Source organism: Eleutherodactylus coqui, chromosome 6, assembly GCF_035609145.1.
Source record: "Eleutherodactylus coqui strain aEleCoq1 chromosome 6, aEleCoq1.hap1, whole genome shotgun sequence".
Taxonomy (NCBI): Eukaryota; Metazoa; Chordata; class Amphibia; order Anura; family Eleutherodactylidae; genus Eleutherodactylus; species Eleutherodactylus coqui.
Genome location: NC_089842.1, coordinates 34,769,870 through 34,792,018, shown reverse-complemented (window position 1 = coordinate 34,792,018; position 22,149 = coordinate 34,769,870). Strand labels below are relative to the sequence as shown.

Sequence of the window (22,149 nt, the reverse complement as noted above, 5' to 3'; positions counted from 1 at the left end):
ATAGTTTATAAAGGCATCCAGAAGAAAATAAACTAAAAATAATGGTAAGTACGACTGCTCCACCGGTGACCAGATTATGGTGAGTTATTGTTTATAGGAACCAGCACAACGTTATTCTGGCCCCACCTTTATAAATGTGGCAAGCGTCATAAGATCACGTGAGGCACACTTACATTCATATTACTATTTGTGTAGCATGGTTTCACATCTGCTTTGTATTGTAGCGGACAAATTGCGTGCAAATATTCATTGTACCACACGACGCAACAAACATTTGATTTACATTTGCTACATCTGTATGAAGTAGTGGGAGCCAAAAATCACTCCTAGATGTACCATGACTTGGTTGAATGAAAACCTCAATGAAACTAAAGAGACTAGTTATCACCCTTCCCAGTAGGTGGAGCTGTGCAATGGAAATCACACTTCTCATCCGAAGCTTTACTAGTGCAATGCATTTATTTTATATTACAATGAATGCTCCAAATACCATGTACAGTTTATAAGAAAAAAATACCCCTCTGTAGTAACTAAGGAAGTTCAGTTAAACATTTGTTTTTTGTTTCCTGTCATACTAGGGGAACATCCTCCATACATTGCAGGCTTCAATTGTATCCTGTGATTATTGTACAATGGTTATATTGTACTATGAAGTATAACACATAATAAGTAATACTGTCTTCTGTAAAACTCTTTTGTAAGAAAACTAAAGAACATAAAGAAGCCTAATGAATGTAGAATAATAAATCATTGTGTTAATAACAGACAGGTGAAACCACAGGCATTGCTGATTCCTCAAATCATGCTGAACAATACTTTGGTTCAAAGGTCTATACAGTCAAGATTATATAAACTGCTATACTCGTATTAGTGAGCACGAATATAACTAAAACTGCCCCTCTGTATAAGAATATAACTACTAAAAAACAGCTCATAAGTTCAAGAATATAACTACTATAATACTACTCCCCATGTACAAGAATATAAATTCTATAATACTGCTTCTATGTACAAGAATATTACTACCGTAATACTGCCCCCTATGTACAAGAATATAGCTACTATAATACTGCCCCCTATGTACAAAAATATAACTACTATAATACTGCATCCCATGTACAAGAATATAACTACTATAATACTGCCCCCTATGTACAAGAATATAACTACTATAATACTGCCCCCTATGTACAAGAATATAACTACTATAACACTGCCCCTATGTACAAGAATAAAACTACTATAATACTGCACCCTATGCACAAGAATATAACATATAATACTGTCTCCTATGTACAAGAATATAACTACTATAATACTGCCCCTATGTACAAGAATATAACTACTATAATACAGCCCCTATGTACAAGAATATAACTACTATAATACTGCCTCCTATGTACAAAAATATAACTACTATAATACTGCTGCCTATGTACAAGAATATAACTACTATAATACTGCCCCTATGTACAAGAATATAACTACTATAATACTACCTCCTATGTACAAAAATATAACTACTATAATACTGCTGCCTATGTACAAGAATATAACTACTATATTACTGCCCGCTATGTACAAGAATATAACTACTATAACACTGCCTCCTATATACAAGAATATAACTACTATAATACTGCCCCTATGTACTAGAATATAACTACTATAATACTGCCCCTATGCACAAGAATATAACTACTATAATACTGCCCCTATGTACAAGAATATAACTACTATAATACTGCCTCCTACGTACAAGAATATAACTATTATAATACTGTCCCCCTATGTACAGGAATATAACTACTATAATACTGCCTCCTATGTACAAGAATATAACTACTATAATACTGCCCTCCTATGTACAAGAAAATAGCTACTATAATACTGCTCCTATGTACAAGAATATAACTACTACAATACTACCCCCCATGTACAAGAATATAACTACCGTAATACTGCCCCCTATGTACAAGAATATAGCTACTATAATACTGCCCCCTATGTACAAAAATATATCTACTATAATACTGCATCCCATGTACAAGAATATAACTACTATAATACTGCCCCCTATGTACAAGAATATAACTACTATACTACTGCCCCCTATGTACAAGAATATAACTACTATAATACTGCCCCGATGTACAAGAATATAACTACTATAATACTGCCCCCTATGCACAAGAATATAACTACTATAATACTGCATCCCATGTACAAGAATATAACTACTATAATACTGCCCCCCATGTACAAGAATATAACTACTATAATACTGCCCCTATGTACAAGAATATAGCTACTATAATACTGCCCCCTATGTACAAAAATATAACTACTATAATACTGTCTCCTATGTACAAGAATATAACTACTGTAACACTGCCCCTATGTACAAGAATATAACTACTATAAAACTACCTCCTATGTACAAGAATATAACTACTATAATACTGCTGCCTATGTACAAGAGTATAACTAGTATATTACTGCCCGCTATGTACAAGAATATAACTACAATAACACTGCCTCCTATATACAAGAATATAACTACTATAATACTGCCCCTATGTACAAGAATATAGCTACTATAATACTGCCCCCTATGTACAAAAATATAACTACTATAATACTGTCTCCTATGTACAAGAATATAACTACTGTAACACTGCCCCTATGTACAAGAATATAACTACTATAAAACTACCTCCTATGTACAAGAATATAACTACTATAATACTGCTGCCTATGTACAAGAGTATAACTAGTATATTACTGCCCCCTATGTACAAGAATATAACTACTATAATACTGCCCCCTATGCACAAGAATATAACTACTATAATACTGCATCCCATGTACAAGAATATAACTATTATAATACTGTCCCCCTATGTACAGGAATATAACTACTATAATACTGCCTCCAATGTACAAGAATATAACTACTATAATACTGCCCTCCTATGTACAAGAAAATAACTACTATAATACTGCTCCTATGTACAAGAATATATCTACTATAATACTGCCCCCTATGTACAAGAATATAACTACTATAATACTGCATCCCATGTACAAGAATATAACTACTATAATATTGCCCCCAATGTACAAGAATATAACTAATATAATACTGCCCCCTATGTACAAAAATATAACTACTATAATACTGAATCCCATGTACAAGAATATAACTACTATAATACTGCCCCCTATGTACAAGAATATAACTACTATAATACTGCCCCTATGTACAAGAAAATAACTACTATAATACTGCACCCTATGCACAAGAATATAACTACTATAATACTTCCCCTATGTACAAGAATATAACTACTATAATACTACCTCCTATGTACAAGAATATAACTACTATAATACTGCTGCCTATGTACAAGAATATAACTACTATATTACTGCCCGCTATGTACAACAATATAACTACTATAACACTGCCTCCTATATACAATAATATAACTACTATAATACTGCCCCCTATGTACAAGAATATAACTAATATAATACTGCCCCCTATGTACAAGAATATAACTACTATAACACTGCTTCCTATATACAAGAATATAACTACTATAATACTGCCCGCTATGTACAAGAATATAACTAATATAATACTGCCCCTATGCACAAGAATATAACTACTATAATACTGTCTCCTATGTACCAGAATATAACTACTACAATACTGCCCCTATGTACAAGAATATAACTACTATAATACTGCCTCCTATGTACAAGAATATAACTACTATAATACTGCCTCCTATGTACAAGAATATAACTACTATAATACTGCCTCCTATGTACAAGAATATAACTACTATAATACTGCCCCCTATGTACATGAATATAACTACTACAATACTGCCCCTATGTACAAGAATATAACTACTATAATACTGCCCCCTATATACAAGAATATAACTACTATAATACTGCCCCCTATGTACAAGAATATAAATACTATAATACTGCCCTCTATGTACAAGAATATAACTACTATAATACTGCCTCCTATGTACAAGAATATAACTACTATAATACTGCCCCCCTATGTACAATAATATAACTACTATAATACTGTCCCCCTATGTACAAGAATATAACTACTATAATACTGCCCTCCTATGTACAAGAATATAACTACTATAATACTGCCCCTATATCCAAGAATATAACTACTATAATACTGCCCTCCTATGTATAAGAAAATAACTACTATAATACTGCTCCTATGTATAAGAAAATAACTACTATAATACTGCTCCTATGTACAAGAATATTACTACTATAATACTGCATCCCATGTACAAGAATATAACTACTATAATACTGCCCCCCATGTACAAGAATATAAGTACTATAATACTGCCTCCTATATACAAGAATATAACTACTATAATACTGCTCCTATGTACAAGAATATAACCACTATAATACTGCCCCTATGCACAAGAATATAACTACTATAATACTGCCCCCTATGTACAAGAATATAACTACTATAATACTGCCCCCTATGTACAAGAATATAACTATTATAATACTGTCCCCCTATGTACAAGAATATAACTACTATAATACTGCCTCCTATGTACAAGAATATAACTACTATAATACTGCCTCCTATGTACAAGAATATAACTACTATAATATTGCCCCCCTATATACAATAATATAACTACTATAATACTGCCCCCTATGTACAGGAATATAACTACTATAGTACTGCCTCCTATGTACAAGAATATAACTACTATAATACTGCCCCTATGTACAAGAATATAACTACTATAATACTGCCTCCTATGTACAAGAATATAACTACTATAATACTGCCTCCTATGTACAAGAATATAACTACTATAATATTGCCCCCCTATGTACAATAATATAACTACTATAATACTGCCCCCTATGTACAGGAATATAACTACTATAATACTGCCCCCTATGTACAAGAATATAGCTACTATAATACTGCTCCTATGTACAAGAATATAACTACTATAATACTGCCCCTTATGTACAAGAATATAACTAATATAATACTGCCTCCTATGTACAAGAATATAACTACTATAATACTGCCCCCTATGTACAAGAATATAACTACTATAATACTGCCCCCTATGTACAAGAATATAACTACTATAATACTGGGCCTTATGTACAAGAATATAGCTACTATAATACTGCTCAAGTGTACAAGAATATAACGGACCTAGATAAGCTGGGGGTTGGGCAGTAAAATGGCAAATGAAGTTCAATGTTGATAAATGTAAGGTTATACACATGGGCAGGAGAAACGGATGTCACCAATATACACTAAATGGGGTACTGCTAGGGAAAAGTGATATGGAAAAGGACCTGGAGGTACTAGTGGATTGTAGATTTAACTGGAGCAATCACTGCCAGTCAGCTGCTGCAAAAGCTAATAAAGTCTTGGGGTGCATTAAAAGAGGTATAGGGGCGAGTGACGAGAACATTATCCTCCCACTATATAAGGCACTTGTCAGGCCTCACATGGAATACTGCGTACAGTTCTGGTCACCGGTGCTTAGGAAAGATGTTACAGTGCTGGAGGGGGTTCAAAGAAGGGCAACTAAACTAATACATGGAATGAAGGGACTGGAATACCCAGAGGGGCTCCAAATTGGGATTATTTACCCTGGGAAAAAGACAGCTAGGGGGCGACCAAATAACCATGTATAAATACATGAGGGGACAATACAAGGATCTCTCCAATGATCTGTTTATACCCAGGACTGTGACGGTAACAAGAGGTCATCGCTATGTCTAGAAGAAAGCAGGTTTCATCGCCAACACAGAAAAGGGTTCTTTACTGTAAGAGCAGTGCGACTGTGAAACTCTCTGCCTGAGGAAGTGGTGATGGCAAAATCTATAGAGGAGTTTAAAAGGGGACTTGATGTCTTTCTGGAGGGGAAGGATATTACAGGATATAAATCTTAGGTTAATTGTTAATCTGGGTATGCAGGCAGGTAGGAACTATTAGGGGTTGATCCTGGGAACAGTCTGATTCCCATTAGGGAGTCGGGAAGGAATTTTTCCCCCAAAAAGTCTAACTGGCTTCTGCCTCTTTTGCTCCGATATTGTAATCACTTACTTTGAAGACTTTGAAAGTTTCATTTGATGCCAACAGCTCCTTCTAGAAGAGGGATTGTTTTTTTTACAATGAGTATAATAATTGCTTATGTATGCGAAGCAGATCCTTAGCATAAGCAATCATTGTCTCCAGCCAAGCAGCATCCACCACTAATAATTATCATGATGCGGTTCAGCTGCGAAGCTGTAAGTAAGGTGAGGTCATTTGCAGCAGATCTTATATCTAGCTTCAGGCACCATTATTGTACGGAACATAATGTTTCTTACAAGAGACGTCCTATTCTTTCACCTGAATTTATGGTTCTAGTATTTAGAGTTTCTTCTCTTCTATGGCATTGAGGTAGATGTACAAAACATAAAAAGTAATTACCCTATTTAACTAGATGTCCATTTTATTCATGTTATTTCAAGCACCGATATTCTTCTATTAAGTAGCAGGTGTGGACCTACCCTGTCACTGATCGACTTGAGTTTGAGCTACTCCTAAGAGAAGCACCTACGGGATCTCTGGTTTTCACCCTTTAACCCCTCCAATTGGGATCTGATCTGATCTTTGCTGCAAGGACTCATAGATCATTACCCCAAGAGTAGTTGTGGTTCAGTGGCAGCTGACATGGACAAGTCAAAAGCACCAGATGAACAGGCAAGAACATAGTCGATATATAAAGCTGAGATCAGGAAAGGCTGAGCCCTTGTGTGAGATACAGTAAGCAGAAGGTCAGGGCAGGCAGCGAACCGATATATTGTGATTAAAGTACAAGCTGAGGTGTGGACAGGAGAGGATAGGCAAGTTGGGTGAATCAGGCATGGGTGAAACCAGGAGTCAGGGTACAATAGCATCTTTGCAGAATCCTATGAAACTAATTGCTCAGGCAGCCTTCAGTAGGGGAGGGTCCCTTTAATAACTAGGGACATATCCGTCTATGAGCAGCAGTTACAGGAGCCTTGACAGACTGGATGGTGCATCATCTGACAGGAGGGGGATGTTATGGGCTACAATTGGCGGGGAAAGGATGTTGGGGAAGGAAACAGACAACAAAATAGTAAAAAGTCCCATACTCAGGAAGATTCATAGGAGGTTAATTTCATTTATAAATAAGAAAATGTTTACTTACTAGGGGTTCTAATGTTACAATAGATGCTCTATTTATGCTTAAGAAAGGGTGTGGACCCCAAAATACATTGCATATGGTTCTGTAAGCTCTAATTGTCTGTCTTACCTTACGGTATTTGGCATCATTAAATAATTTATATTGGAATCACCTGCTCCACTGGTTATTCCTCTACCTGTGGGAATCCTATTATGGGGGTCTATTGTACATTAGACCCCGTTCCCCAAGTAAGTGAACGTTTTCCTTACTTATATATGTAATTACGCTTCCATGGACCTTCCTGAGTGCAGGATTTTTTACTATTTGTTATCCGCTTCTTCCTCTCCGAAATTTCCCTGAGAATTTTGTATTCTCTCTGATGCTCTCCCCATTTGTGGACGTGTAAGGTCTAAGGATTACATATACTGTCGACTCACGGGGACTACAGGAGTGACAGCTGGTCTATCTTTAGGCTTAGCTGTTAACACCAGGTGAGTCCTCTTTTACTTGTATTGTTCTCTTTTTGAACTTGGAGGAGCACCTTCTTAGGACTTCATTATATCAATGTGACTTAAAGTCGGTTTTTTCAGGGTTAGGAAAAGGGGTCTTCCAGACATAGTGCCACTCTTGTTCATAGCCAACGTCTGGCATTGGAGCTAATTCAAGTGAATGGTTGGAAAAGGTCCCTTTAGATAAATGGAGCACAATTAGGAGCTTCATAATAGGTTATAAAACATGCTCTCCCTCTCTGTCAGCCCCCTTACACATTCAGGAGATCTAAAAAGAGTTGAATGACTAAAGGTATCTTTACTCAGGGCAATTATCACCCGAATTACTGCTGGAAATAGAGAATTCTAGCGACAATCATCCCACGTAGAGGTGGCTGCCAACAGGACACTGAGAGAGAAATCACTGAATTAGCAGAACTAAAAACCAAGTGACTGTTGGACCCTTGCCAATCTTAAGAACGTGAGTCCCATGTCCCCTATCTTCTTCACTGCAGGGTTACTGCACCCGCCACAATGAGGAGCAGACTGTGAGACTGCTGAATACCTAAGTGTCTCACCCGCTAAGGTATTTCCCTCCCCCCCATTGAAATGAATGGAGGGCCGACCACACATATTCGGCCAGTGAGTCATTCACAGTGATTTTACTACAGGGGAAGAAGCGAACCCCAGAGTTGCAGGAGAGCAAGATACGGGAGTCCCATTCTCTAGATTGGCAGGGACTCGGCGGTGAGACCACCACTGATCAGCGAGTTATCCCCTATCCAGGGGATAGGAAATAATTTGTAATCTTGGTAAAATCACTTTAACTTCTTCATAACTTTCAGTAAAATAATTGTTTCTAAGGAGCTTGGGAAGATTGCTTCTGTCTACTAACCCACTGACTGCTATTCTAAGATTCCATTTTAAGGGTGTTAATGTGTCCAGTAGTTCAGATTCCATAGCGCATTGTACAGATGTCCTGCTCTTAAGGGAACATGATCTGGTGATTAGTGCCTTTTAACTGAATGATTAGAATTTCCCTAATGTATCTTCTAGGAACAATTTATCATGTGCCAAGAATTTGAAAGATGTTGTTCTTTTTGAAGTTTTGTCAGCAACCTTCAACTTGTTATAAGTGAAGATGGATGAAAGTTAAATCGTCATGGGGTTTGACAGGGAACCAAATGTCCGGCATCCACCCTTTCCTACAAAATATCATTGGCACTGTCTCAGTGTATACACATAGTTTCAACTTGGCAAAATTTTGAACCAAATTTGAACTTCAGTTCAAAAGAAATATTGACGTAAGGAACAGGCACGAAACTTCCTCTGGGGCCAAATAGAGTGAAACGTTGATGACTCACAGTTGTTACAAATTATCCACATTAATAGAAATGAAACAAGCCATTTCGTATTACATAGCTTAGTGATATTGGGAAACAACAAGAGGTCATTGGGGATTATGTGGCAAGAAGCAGAAGCTATTAGAGGGGAATTGAACTTTTGTCATCTTATGACAAATGGTTGAGATGTCAAGGAATTAACATCAACAGAGGTACCATAAAATGAAATCTCAATGAATTCCCAGAAGAAAGGGGACGTTTTGCCCTGTATCAAGGTACCCAGGCCATAACTCACAGAAGTAGTCTCTAACGCCTGTGGCTCAAGCACCAAAAGCGCTTCATTCGATGGTGCTCCAGATGTGCCAAACGGCTGTGGCATAAATCTAAACAGCCTGCGGACTTCGTCCACTTCAAATTTATGCTTAAAAACCTAGAATCTCACACTCCATGCTAAACAAGTTTACTTCACCTCCCTTGTCTCTTCACTATCCCATAACCTCAAATGACTCTTCGGCCGTTTCCACTCCCTTCTTAGCCCCCCAAAAAAGGGCCCCATGACGGACCTCACTGCTGGAGAGCTAGCTGCATATTTCAAAGAAAAAATTGAAATCATCCATAAAGAATTCACAGCTAGCCCTGATCCTGGTTTATTCAGCACGGCACCCACCACTCACTATCTATACTTGAACCAACTACTGAGGAAGAAGTCTCTAGACCGCTTTCTGCTGCCCACCGCACTAGCTGCGCTAGCGACCCTCTCCCCTTACACCTTCTCCTGTCCCTTTCCCCAGCTGTCATCACCCACCTCATGACCATCTTAAACCTCGCCCTGTCCTCTGGCATTTTCCACTACTCTTTCAAACATTCCCTCTTCTAAAGAAACCAATCCTTGTTCCGACTGATGTTGCCCACTACCGACCCATCTCTAACCTCCCTTTCATCTCCAAACTACTGGAGCGCCTGGTCTACTCATGCCTCACACGCTTTCTCTCTGACAAGTCTCCCCTGGACTCCCTCCAGTCTGATTTAAGCCCGCTCCACTCAACCATAACAGCCCTCACAAAAGTGTCTAACGGCCTGACAACGGCCAAGTTGAGAGGCGACTACTCCCTACTAATCCTCCTTGACCTGTCTGCTGCGTTTGACACTGTCGACCATAACCTCCTCCTTGCTATGCTCTGCTCTATCGGCCTTAGGAGCACTGCTCTCTCCTGGTTCTCCTCCTATCTCTCTGACAGCTTTTAGTGTCTCTTTCGCTGGCTCTACCTCCTCTCCACTTCTTCTTGCTATTGGGGTCCCTCAGGGCACGGTCCCTGGCCCCCTTCTCTTCTCTATCTACACAGCCCCAATCGGACAAACCATCTGCAGATCTGGCCTCCAACATCACCTCTATGCTGATGAACCAATTATAGACCCCTTCCCATCATATCTCTGCACCTTTCCTCAAAAACATCTCTGACTGTTTGTCTGCTGTCTCAAACTCCCTTTTTCTTAAACTTAACCTCTCAAAAACTGACCTAATTTTTCAACCAATACCAGCCAAACTCCCCCCAACATCTCAATATCAGTAGCTGGCACTACTATATCCCCAAGACAGCAAGCCCGCTGCCTAGGGGTCACATTGGACTCTGAGTTCTCCTTCATCCCCCACATCCAATCTCTGACCTGAACCTGCCACCTGCACCTCAGAAATATTGCAAACATCCGGCCATTCTTGGCCATGGACATGCTAAAGACTCTCGTTGTTGCCCTCTCCCATTCCAGACTCGATTACTGCAACTCATTGAAAATTGGCTTTTCCTGCACCAGACTCTCCCCTCTCCAATCCGTACTAAATGTGGCAGCTAGACTCAACTTCCTGCCCATCCGCTTCTCAGACGTCGCTGCACTGGCTGCCCATGAACTGCAAAACTTAATTGAAACTCATCACCCTCACTCACAGAGCTCTCAACGGCGCGTGCCGTCCGGAATTTTTCCGCGGCTAGTCCGTCTGCGGCCATTAATCCCGGCATTGGCCAGCCATGTGGACGAGATTTCTGAGAAATCTCGTCCACGTGGGACGGCGAATCCGTTGCGGCAAAGCGGATTCGCTGGCCGCAGCATGTCAATTTTTTTTTTATTCCTCTGCGGCCGTGCTCTCCTCTATGGGAGCGCCGGCCGCAGCGGAAAAGTGAGCGGCCAGGCCGCTTGAAAACCCGCGGCTAAGTGCCGTGGGTTTTGAAGCAGCGCTTTTCCCATCGGAAATCTCGCGTTTTTTTGCAGCGGCCAAACTGTGAGATTTCCGCCGGGAATCCAGTGTGTGAGAACCCAGCCTATATGTCAACCTAATACGAACTTCACATGCTCGCCTTGAGGACTTCACCAGAGCAGCACCGACCCTATGGAACGCTTTACCCCAAGACATCTGGAGAATCCCTGATGCATGGAATTTCAGACGTGCCTGAAAGACTCATCTCTTCAAAGAAGCATACCAAGCCTACTAATTTCGTTCCCCCTCCCTCAAATTACGCCCATCATGTACACTCCCCTCTCCCATATTTCCTGTACTATGCACCCCCTCCTGACTCAGTTCCCCCATGCATCAAAAGCGCTGCAGAATAAGTTAGCGCTATACAAAGATTATTATTATATTATAGTCTCAGTTATGTGGCAGCTGTGCTACACGAGACCAAGGCAGAGTATCTGAGGGTGTGAACGGAGACGTAACCAGGAGACATAGCTGAGGTTAAGGCAGTCAGCATAAACTTAGGTACGTGAATCAAGTAAGAGGTTAGGGGTGGCAGAATAGGTGCAATACAATAAACACAAATAGCAGGAGCGTCCAGCATGCAAGTAGTCGATAAAATTCATTTTTTATTTAGGCCATTAAAAAACAGCAGCAGCAGATCCAAAGACAGACACAGTGACTCCCGATACTTTCCAGATGAAGTACTTAGTCACAGCAATAAAATAAACAGTCTTAGTCAGAGGCAGGTGGCAGTCCAAATCGATGCAACCGAGGTCAGGCATTAAGAAGTCAGAATAGTCAAGAACAAGCAGGAGTCAGTAAAGTATAATTGCACATAAACAACAGATCAAGATTTAAGTGGAACCAAATTGCTTAGTCATCCATTATAGGATGAGGACGCCTAATATGGCCAGGACCTTGTGGGGATAGGCTGGAGAAAGATTAGCAGGATGCACGCTAACCCTTTACGTTTAGGGGTGGGCACATGCACGTACCCTATAGGCAGAGGCTAGAGACTGTGTGAAGAAAGGGACGCCATGTAAAGGGAAGTGTGGACGGCAATAGGAACATGTGAGCCAAGATTGTGGCCGTGATGGTACGCTGGGACAGTATCATGCATGATTGCTGTATGATCTTCCCAATAAGCAGTATCTCAGAAGTCATTGAAACAGTTGCTACCACCCAAACAGTTGCCAGTGATATTAATGAAGATCAGAATAACCACCCAAAAAATTTGGAGGCAAAAAAGAAATTTGACAATTTCTGGGAAAAGTGAAAAGACCTGAGTGAAAAACCTAAGAAGACCCCTCCCCCATAACCTAGGAAACTGCTTACCTCCTTCTCGGCTGACTGAATATTCAACACAATACTTTTCGTCTCCTGTGCAGTTTACATGGGTTTCCACATCACAGGTTTGAGAATTTTTCGCAAAACATGATGGACAGTTCATCCCATTATATGTGGAACTCAGCGGTTTCCCTGAAACTTGAAGAAAGATAAAATAAATTAAAAGCGACCCTCCAGTTTTGGGCTAAAGATACCTCCCAGGATTGGAGGGAAGTGGAATATATTACCTGCAGTTGTTCTTCACAGAGGACCCTCTGATCTACTGGTTCCAAGTTCTGCTTTGGCTGTCCAAGATGGCCAACACAGTCTTCAGACTACCTATGCAATGCATCTGTAATGTTAGACTACCAGTCTAACACTGCTCCCTGCTCTCTGATTGGCCATAGTTGCTCACGTGATCAGCACTGGCTAATCAGAGAGTGATACGCAGGTAGTTACAAAATTGCATCAGCCATCTTGGACAGCAAAAAATGAGGCACAGAACCATTGGATCAGAGAGACCACAGAGAACAATTGAAGGTAATACTCCCCTCCAACTTCAGTCCAGGGAGAGAATTTTGTCCTGAAACAGGAGGGTTGCTTTAGTAAATGAATACAAAATTATTTAAAGCTGAGTCACGGAGACTGGTTGGGGTATTCTCACCATTAAGGTGAATGTTCTTACCATCAGCAAGAAGGAAGGACACATCTTTATATCTCCAGACAAGTGGTCTCCAAGCTTTACTCCTCCAAAGTATAATTTTATAACTGCTATAGTGCCATTGGTTGAAGACTACTTCTCTGGATGTAGAGTATGATGATGTAGGCATACTCCAGGAGAGGAGGCCCCATCTTGGTTGCTTCCATGGCTCTAACTTGACTTTTGTACGTTTCCATCAGAGAAAATCACTCTTTATTTAAGAAAAGGAAAAAAGAGAACAAAAAACCCCTTTGAAAGTACTTACAGTCCATGGTGCCATTGTTGCAGGAGTCCTCATTACAGCACTTAGTAGTCACTGACACACGGTATTCGTTTGTGGTTAGAGTCGCAGGATGAATGCAGTCATAGACACTTCCACAGGCTTTCTCTAGGATGGAACTTTTCATTTCTACAAAGACAGAACATATGGAAGGAAAATATCTGCTTGAGTTCATTGGATAAGATATTGGTCTGATAACCAACCTTTTTATCATTGAATTGCCATCATTACCAGAACTATTAGGTCACCTGGATTTCCAGGGAGACACCCGGGTTTAGGGCCTGCTCTCCTGGTCACCTACACTACCCACCAGTCATACTATACTCAGTTCTCTCAGCTTCTGTCCTTGTCCCTCTGGTCCTCCAATCACTTCCTGACGTGGTCGCGTGGTCTGACAATGTGACTGCTGCAGATCATGTGACCAACTGCCAGGAAGAAATCAGAGACTGGTGAGAAACATGAGAGACAGTAAAAGGAGCAGCTGAAGCAGGAAGCCAAGAGGTGAGTACAGTTACTTTTTCTTATTTTACTGAATGAGGGCCAAAAAGGGGAATCTGAGTACTGTGAGGGAGGGGAGTGGGACACAGGGGGGAAAACAGTACTATGGGAAACCACAAGGGGAAATCTCAGTTCTGGGGGGGAAACAGTACTACGGGAAACCACAAGGGGGAATCTGAGTACTGGGGGAGGGGTGTGGGCACAGGGGAGAAACAGTACTGGGAGAGACCACAAGGGGAAATCAGAGTACTGGTGGGATACACACGGGGAAAACAGTACCGCAGGAAACCACAGGGGATAATCAGAGTGCTGGAGGGGGGGGGGGGGGGGCAAGGGGGAAACACTACTGCAGCAGACCACAGGGGAGAATCTGAGTACTGGGGGGAAGGGACACGGGGGGGGGGAAACTGTAGTGCGGGAAATCACAAGCTGAAATCTGAATTTGAGGAGGGGGGGGGAAGGCACAAGGGGGAAACAGTACTGTGGGAAACCACAAGGAGGAACCTGAGTACTGGGGAGGTGGGCACAGAGGGTAAACACTACTGAGGGAGGCCACAAGGGGGATTCTGAGTACTGGGGGGGTGGGAGGGCAGAAGGGGAAAACTGTTACGGCACTCTGCCCCCCGAGCGCCAGTTGGGGTGCCCTGATCTCCTGCACCCCACTGTCCCTGCCTACTTGCCTCGGCCCTGGCTAACCCCAGGCGGACAACTGGGCGGCAGTCCCTGCGCTGGCTAGGGACCTGGCGACTACCTAGATGGAACTACTAACAGGGGACAGAGTGCCGACAGAAGAGGCAGGTGTAACAGACCAACAAAACTACTAGGTGAATCAAGGCTGGAGGTGTAGCTCACAGGCAAACGAAAGGAAACTGACAAGCAACTAGGACAGACTAGAATAGACCTGACTAGAGGCTAGCAGAACCAATAACTGGCAGTGAGTTCAGATCACTGCCAGCCTTATAACTAAAAGCCTCCGCCCAGGGGCGGAGAGTGGGAGGAGCCGACTCTCCCACTGTTGCGTAAGGGAGGTGGATGAGAGCGGGCGGCACCCTACGGGCGGACACGCCCACGCCGCAGCACGCTGGCTGCTCCACGCTGCTGCCCGCTGGCTGCTCCACGCCGCCGGGAGATCCCTGACAGCACAGCTCCGGGACGCCGAAGCCGACCTCGAAGCGGCGCGCGCCGGCCGCGGGACCCAGCGCCGCCCTGCATGGTAACATTACCCCCCCTCTGACGGGGGACCTCCGGGCCCCCGGAAACTCGACCAGGCTTATCTGGAAAACGACGGTGGAACCGCCGTACCAACACGGGAGCATGAACATCACATGCGGCCACCCAGGAATGATCTTCTGGTGGAAAACCCTTCCAGGCCACCAAGTATTGTAGGATTCCTCGACACCGACGAGAGTCCAGTATCTCCTGGACCTCGTATTCGACTTCATCCCGGACCAGGGTGGGCGGAGGGGGACCGGAGGTGGGTATCACCGAAGGGACAAAAGGTTTCAGCAGCGACTTATGGAATACCCTGTGAACCCTCCATGTGGCTGGCAACCCCAGCTCGTAGGCGAGTGGTTCACCACACGTGTGATGGCAAACGGCCCCACGTAACGTGGCGCCAGCTTCAAGGACGGGACCCGCAATTTGAGATTTTTAGAAGACAGGTATACCTTCTGTCCCACCCTGTAAGGTTCAGACACAGACAGACTCTTCCCACTGCGCAACTGCATACGGGCCCCCGCTGCCTCCAAGTTTCTCTGCACCTCTTTCCATACTCCCCGAAGCGTATCTGTGGCGTCATCAGCTGCCGGACAGAGCAACGGAGTAGGGATTGCTGTAAGGAAGCGAGGATGCTGACCGTATACACTAAAAAATGGGGACACCCCAGTAGAAGAACAAAGGCGGTTGTTTAGTGCAAACTCTGCCAGCGGCAGGAACTCTGCCCACTGGTAAGCCTTTTCGCTGGCAAACAACCGTAAATATTGCACTAAGTCTTGGTTCTTCCGCTCAGTCTGACCATTAGTCTGCGGGTGGAACGCTGACGAGAAGGAAAGCGACGTTCCCAGGTTTCTGCAGAAGGCACGCCAAAACTGCGACACAAACTGAACCCCGCGATCAGATACAATATTTTGGGGAACCCCATGTAGGCGAATTATTTCCTTTACAAAAATCGTGGAAAATTCTTTTGCCGAGGGTAGCTTTTTTAACGCCACAAAATGTGCCATCTTTGAGAACCGGTCGACCACCACTAAGATAGTGGTGCACTTCTGGGATTCTGGTAGGTCAGTGATGAAATCTACTGATAAGTGAGACCAGGGACTGGAAGGAACCGGTAGTGGTCTCAGAGGACCCTCCGGAGGACGCCGCCGACTCTTATTGCGAGCACAGACCGAGCAACCCCTCACAAAGTTGCGGATCTCCTGAGACATGCCTGGCCACCAGAAGTATCGGGAGCAAAGCTCCAGGGTCCCCTGGAACCCTGGATGCCCGGCGAGAGCCGACGAGTGGGACTCATCCATGACTCTAGGGCGTAGGGTCTCTGGTACAAACCATCTGCCCTCCGGCACCCCTGACGGAGCGTCCTGCTGAGCATCCTGTAGTTGAGGGACGAAGTTAGACTCTAACACTGCCACCACCACGCCGGGGGCTAAGATATTCTCGGGAGTCATGGTCCCACTGTCTGGTACCCCGAAACTCCGTGACAGGGCGTCCGCCTTCACGTTCTTCTCTCCGGGGATATATGTCACGACGAAGTTAAACCTGGCGAAGAACAACGCCCACCTGGCTTGACGAGCAGTGAGTCTTTTCGCATTGGCGAGATATACCAGATTCTTGTGATCAGTATATACGGTAATTGGGTGTCTAGCACCCTCAAGATGGTGTCGCCACTCTTCCAGAGCCCATTTGATAGCCAACAATTCACGGTTACCCACGTCGTAGTTGCGCTCTGCTGAATTGAACTTTCGCGAAAAGAACGCACATGGGCTATAGCCAGACCTCCCACTGACTTCCTGCGACAATACTGCTCCTGTCCCCACTTCCGACGCGTCTACCTCAATAAAAAAGGGTAGTCGTGCGTCCGGCTGTATTAGCACCGGGGCAGTCGTGAATGCCTTTTTTAGACGGCTAAAGGCCTCAAGGGCTGCAGGCGACCACTTACCCAAGTCAGCCCCCTTCTTAGTCAGGTCGGTCAGAGGTTGAGCAATAACTGAGTAATTTCTAATGAATTTGCGGTAGAAATTTGCAAAACCTAAGAACCGCTGGAGAGCCTTGAGGTTGTCGGGTCTGACCCATTGGGAGATTGCTGCTACTTTATCAGACTCCATCTGAATCTCTGTGGGGGAAATTACATAACCAAGGAAGGATACTTGTTTAGAGCCAAATGTACATTTCTCTAATTTGACAAAAAGTTGATACTCGCGCAAACGGGTCAGGACCAACCTCAGGTGCCGCACATGTGAATCCCAGTCAGGTGAGTACACCAGGATGTCGTCCAGATAGATGACCAGAAATACCCCCAGGAAGTCATGGAAGACTGCGTTCATAAAACCCTGAAACACAGCGGGGGCATTACAGAGTCCAAAAGGCATGACCAGACATTCAAAATGTCCTAACGGGGTGTTGAACGCTGTCTTCCATTCATCTCCCTCTCTGATGCGAATTAAATTGTAAGCCCCCCTTAAGTCCAGTTTGGAGAACCAGTGAGCCCCTACCACCTGATTCAGCTAGTCGGGAATTAGGGGCAAGGAGCACTGGTTCTTCACAGTGATTTTATTCAAGGCCCGATAATCCACACAAGGCCTTAGTGTCCCGTCCTTCTTCTCTACAAAGAAGAGACCTGCCCCGGCAGGGGACCTGGACGGCCGGATATGTCGGTTGGCCAGAGCTTCCGAGACATAGGACTTGAGGGCTTCATGCTCACGACCTGACAGATTGAAAATGGCTCCCTTAGGGATGGGACCGTCGGGAATCAGGTCGATACCACAGTCCCACTCCCTATGAGGAGGCAGAGCCTTAGACAGTCGTTTGGAGAATACATCCTGAAAGTCTGACAAATACTCCGGAATGAGCACCGTATCTGCGGAGCACACAGCTATGGTAGACAGGTGATTGTGACACGATGACCCCCAATGAGTCAATTCCCGGGTGGACCAATCAAATTGGGGGTTGTGCAGTGCCAACCAGGGCATACCAAGCACCACATCAACCGACATTTTTTCCATAACCAAGAAAGACAGTTCTTCCGAGTGGAGGACCCCCACCGTGAACTGTAATCTTGGGGTCCTCCATCGTACCAAGCCTGTAGAGAGAGGGGTAGCATCAATGCTGGTAAAATGAATTGGCGTCTTCAACGCCACAAATTCCGCCCTCAGAGAACGGACAAAACCCAGACTTATCAAGTTAGCGGCTGCTCCGGAATCAATAAACGCCCGCCCTGATCGGGAAAAATCCCAGAATCTAACATGACACGGTACCAAAAGTTTAGGAAGTACCTGAAGTCCTAGGCGATCCTCCCTGCAATCGCCTAGGACTCGGAGTTTTCCGCCAGTTCCGGCTGCGGGCGTTGAGACCTCAGTGGGCAGGTTATCACCCGATGTCCAGCTTTCCCGCAGTAGAGGCAGAGACGATGCAACAAACGGATCCGGCGTCGCTCTTTGGGGTCCAGCGGGTCCACCTCCATCGGCTCGGGCGCAGAGACTGGTAAGGAGGAGGAGGGACCAGGGCCACTGACCTCCCTGACTCTACGGTTCTGCCTGTCCTGCTTCCTAGACCTGAGCCTCCTATCTGCCCTCACCGCTAGCTCCATAGCCTCCCTTAAGGACCCGGGAACGGGATGGGAAATTAACAGGTCTTTAACTGCGTCCGAGAGGCCCTGCAGAAAAACGTCCTTCAGCGCGCTATCGTTCCATGTCGTGTCCCCCGCATAGCGTCTGAAGTTGGAGCAATAATCCTCCACACACGACAACCCCTGCCGCAGCGCCAACAACCGTGAAACCGCCAACCCCGCTCGGTCCGGTTCGTCGAAGATACCCCCGAGTTCCTGAAAAAAGGAGTCCACGGACTGCAGGCAGGAGGAGCCCTCGGGGATGGAGAAAGCCCATGTCTGGGCCGAGCCCCGCAGCAGGGACATTATCAGCCCGACCCTCTGAGCCTCTGAGCCGGAAGAACGGGGACGCATGCGAAAAAACAGGCGACACGCCTGTCGGAAAACAAAAAACTTGTTCCTCTCCCCAGAAAACACTTCGGGGAGAGGGCACTTGGGTTCGGGGCTGGTTGAGGCGTCCGACCCCTGCGACACCCCCCGCTGCTCCTGGGCCACCATGCGGGCGGATAAATCCTGGATCACAGGCACCAGGGCCTGCAGCTGGTTCGTGAGGGACCTGATCGCCTCCATGACAAAACGGTTTTAAAGGGCCAGTTATTATGTTACGGCACTCTGCCCCCCGAGCGCCAGTTGGGGTGCCCTGATCTCCTGCACCCCACTGTCCCTGCCTACTTGCCTCGGCCCTGGCTAACCCCAGGCGGACAACTGGGCGGCAGTCCCTGCGCTGGCTAGGGACCTGGCGACTACCTAGATGGAACTACTAACAGGGGACAGAGTGCCGACAGAAGAGGCAGGTGTAACAGACCAACAAAACTACTGGGTGAATCAAGGCTGGAGGTGTAGCTCACAGGCAAACGAAAGGAAACTGACAAGCAACTAGGACAGACTAGAATAGACCTGACTAGAGGCTAGCAGAACCAATAACTGGCAGTGAGTTCAGATCACTGCCAGCCTTATAACTAAAAGCCTCCGCCCAGGGGCGGAGAGTGGGAGGAGCCGACTCTCCCACTGTTGCGTAAGGGAGGTGGATGAGAGCGGGCGGCACCCTACGGGCGGACACGCCCACGCCGCAGCACGCTGGCTGCTCCACGCTGCTGCCCGCTGGCTGCTCCACGCCGCCGGGAGATCCCTGACAGCACAGCTCCGGGACGCCGAAGCCGACCTCGAAGCGGCGCGCGCCGGCCGCGGGACCCAGCGCCGCCCTGCATGGTAACAAAAACAGTGCTGCGGGGTGAAGAATCTGAGCAACAATGTGTGGGGAGGACACAAAGGGGAATCTGAGCACCTGGGGGGGCGGGGGTGAGAGCTGCAATGTAGAACCTGAGTACTGTGGAAGGGCAAGGGGGTTCTAATACTGTTTGAGGGCACCTGAAGAAGAATCTGAATAATAGGGGGAGGGCATAAGGGGGAAATATGAGTACTGTGGGGGGCCAGAAGGTGGAATCTTATTACTGTGTGGACACCAGGGAAAAATCTAATTACTGAAGGGGTTACAAATGTGGAATCTAAATACCCAGGGGGTATCTAAGTACAGTGGGGGCTACAATTGATGGAGATAATCTAATTACTGTGGAGTTCACAGCGAGGGAATCTAATTATTGTGGGGATCATAACAGAGGAATCTAATTACTGTTGGAGCCCCGAAGGGGGCATTATTATTTGTGGAGGTAACAGTGTTGGAACTGTTACAGTATGGAGACATTGGAGGTAGCAGCAGAATGGATAGAGTGTGTAGAGACAATTTGAGGCTGAATGAAGTCTTTATGATGGTCCAGACCCAAATAGAGAAGAGAAGATCATCATTTATTTCTGGGGGTACAGTGAATTATTTTGGGGGGCTTAAAGATAACCGCTATTTACAGGTGACTCAATGTGTGATGCTATTATTTTCAGAGGAACCAGAGACATTTGGGCCAGAAACTCTGCAGAAGCAAGACGTAGCTGGTAGAAGTCATGAAGGTTTGGAGCAGACAGAGAAGAAAAGGAAGGAATCCGGAGAACATCGCCTGTGAGTCACTCAGTATCATTGTGTATTTTATCTCTGTCTGCATCAGATCAGTATTGCGCTCCTCGTATTCTAGTTTTCTATACTACACCTCTCTGCATGTCCTTACCGTGTTGAGATCACATTGGGAGTTGTAGTTTCATGTGGTAGAAACGTTTACAGCAAATCATGAGTTTCGAATAATGTTTTGATATATTAAACATACCATAGTATTACCGGCAACTCGAGTAGACAACACAATTTGAACACAGTCTTTTGTTTTTCCTCGTTTTCTTTCTCTGTAGGTTAGCCACATTCTCTAGGTTGGTGACGCCCTCTAGGATAGCTGTGACCATCGCCGTGAGAAGGGCTCTCTTTGGTTGACTACTAAAGGGGGAAATGTGTCTCTCTATTGCCTACCAGAAAACAATACTGGACAAAAGTCTGATAAGGTACTGTTGTAAGGGGGCATACCCCCACCCTGTGTTCCCATGTCTTGCACAGAAGCGCTGCAGTGATAGGAAGAAAATCTGGGTGAATGCTATCATGTCTGTCTGTGACCAAATGATCAAAGCCAAAACCTTGAGAGCCCAAGGGTTCTCAGCCCGTGTTTTGTGGAATCGAATATGCTTATAATAACAATGGCTGGAAATATACATTATTACTGTTCCTGACAGAAGACATAAATAGCCAGGTGTAACAGGTCGCTGCCGCTATCTTACCTCTCCACTGGCAGCCTCTCTCGTCTCCTTCAGGCGCCCAGCTCTGGAGTCTGCAATGTCTCTGTTGGCAGCCTACAGAGCATGTGCGTGCACATGCCCGCACTCTTACAGCACAGCGTGTACCTTAATAAATCTTCTCCTGCCAATTATTAAGTACCCCTGGCTATATCAGGCATCATTCCTGTAAGAAAGGTGCCTGAGTTTTTGGTCTTTTTGCTCAGCTTAAGGTGTTATTACATTTTTGCTCTGATTTCTGACTCTGGTTGTACCAGACTTTGCTGTATTCCCCACTCCTGACCTCGGCTTGCTGTATTAACCAGTCTCCTGTCTGCTGCTTGCCTTGACTTCTGGCCTGTTGTACCATACTGAACCAGGTCTGTGTGTCCTCACCTCTGGCTTGTTCTTTGTTCTAAAGTTATGCTGCCTGCCCTGACCCGGATTGTCCAACTATGCCTCAGTTTACAAGCTCAAGTATCGTACCTTTTCTAAAGTAGTTTCAGTTGGGTCAG

The 22,149-nt window shown here is 44.8% G+C and overlaps 1 protein-coding gene across 2 annotated transcripts in view; it reads right to left on the bottom strand.

Annotated features, from left to right (window-relative positions):
• The window catches only part of LOC136632020 (phospholipase A2 inhibitor and Ly6/PLAUR domain-containing protein-like), a 35,435-nt gene that overhangs the window by 3,588 nt on the left and 9,698 nt on the right, over positions 1-22,149 (bottom strand). For both annotated transcript variants that reach the window (XM_066606560.1, XM_066606561.1), the window contains 2 exons: positions 13,600-13,743; positions 12,644-12,793 (listed from right to left, as the gene is read on the bottom strand). In XM_066606560.1, the coding sequence (XP_066462657.1) occupies positions 12,644-12,793; positions 13,600-13,743 (294 nt within the window). The remainder of the gene's footprint in view (positions 1-12,643; positions 12,794-13,599; positions 13,744-22,149) is intronic.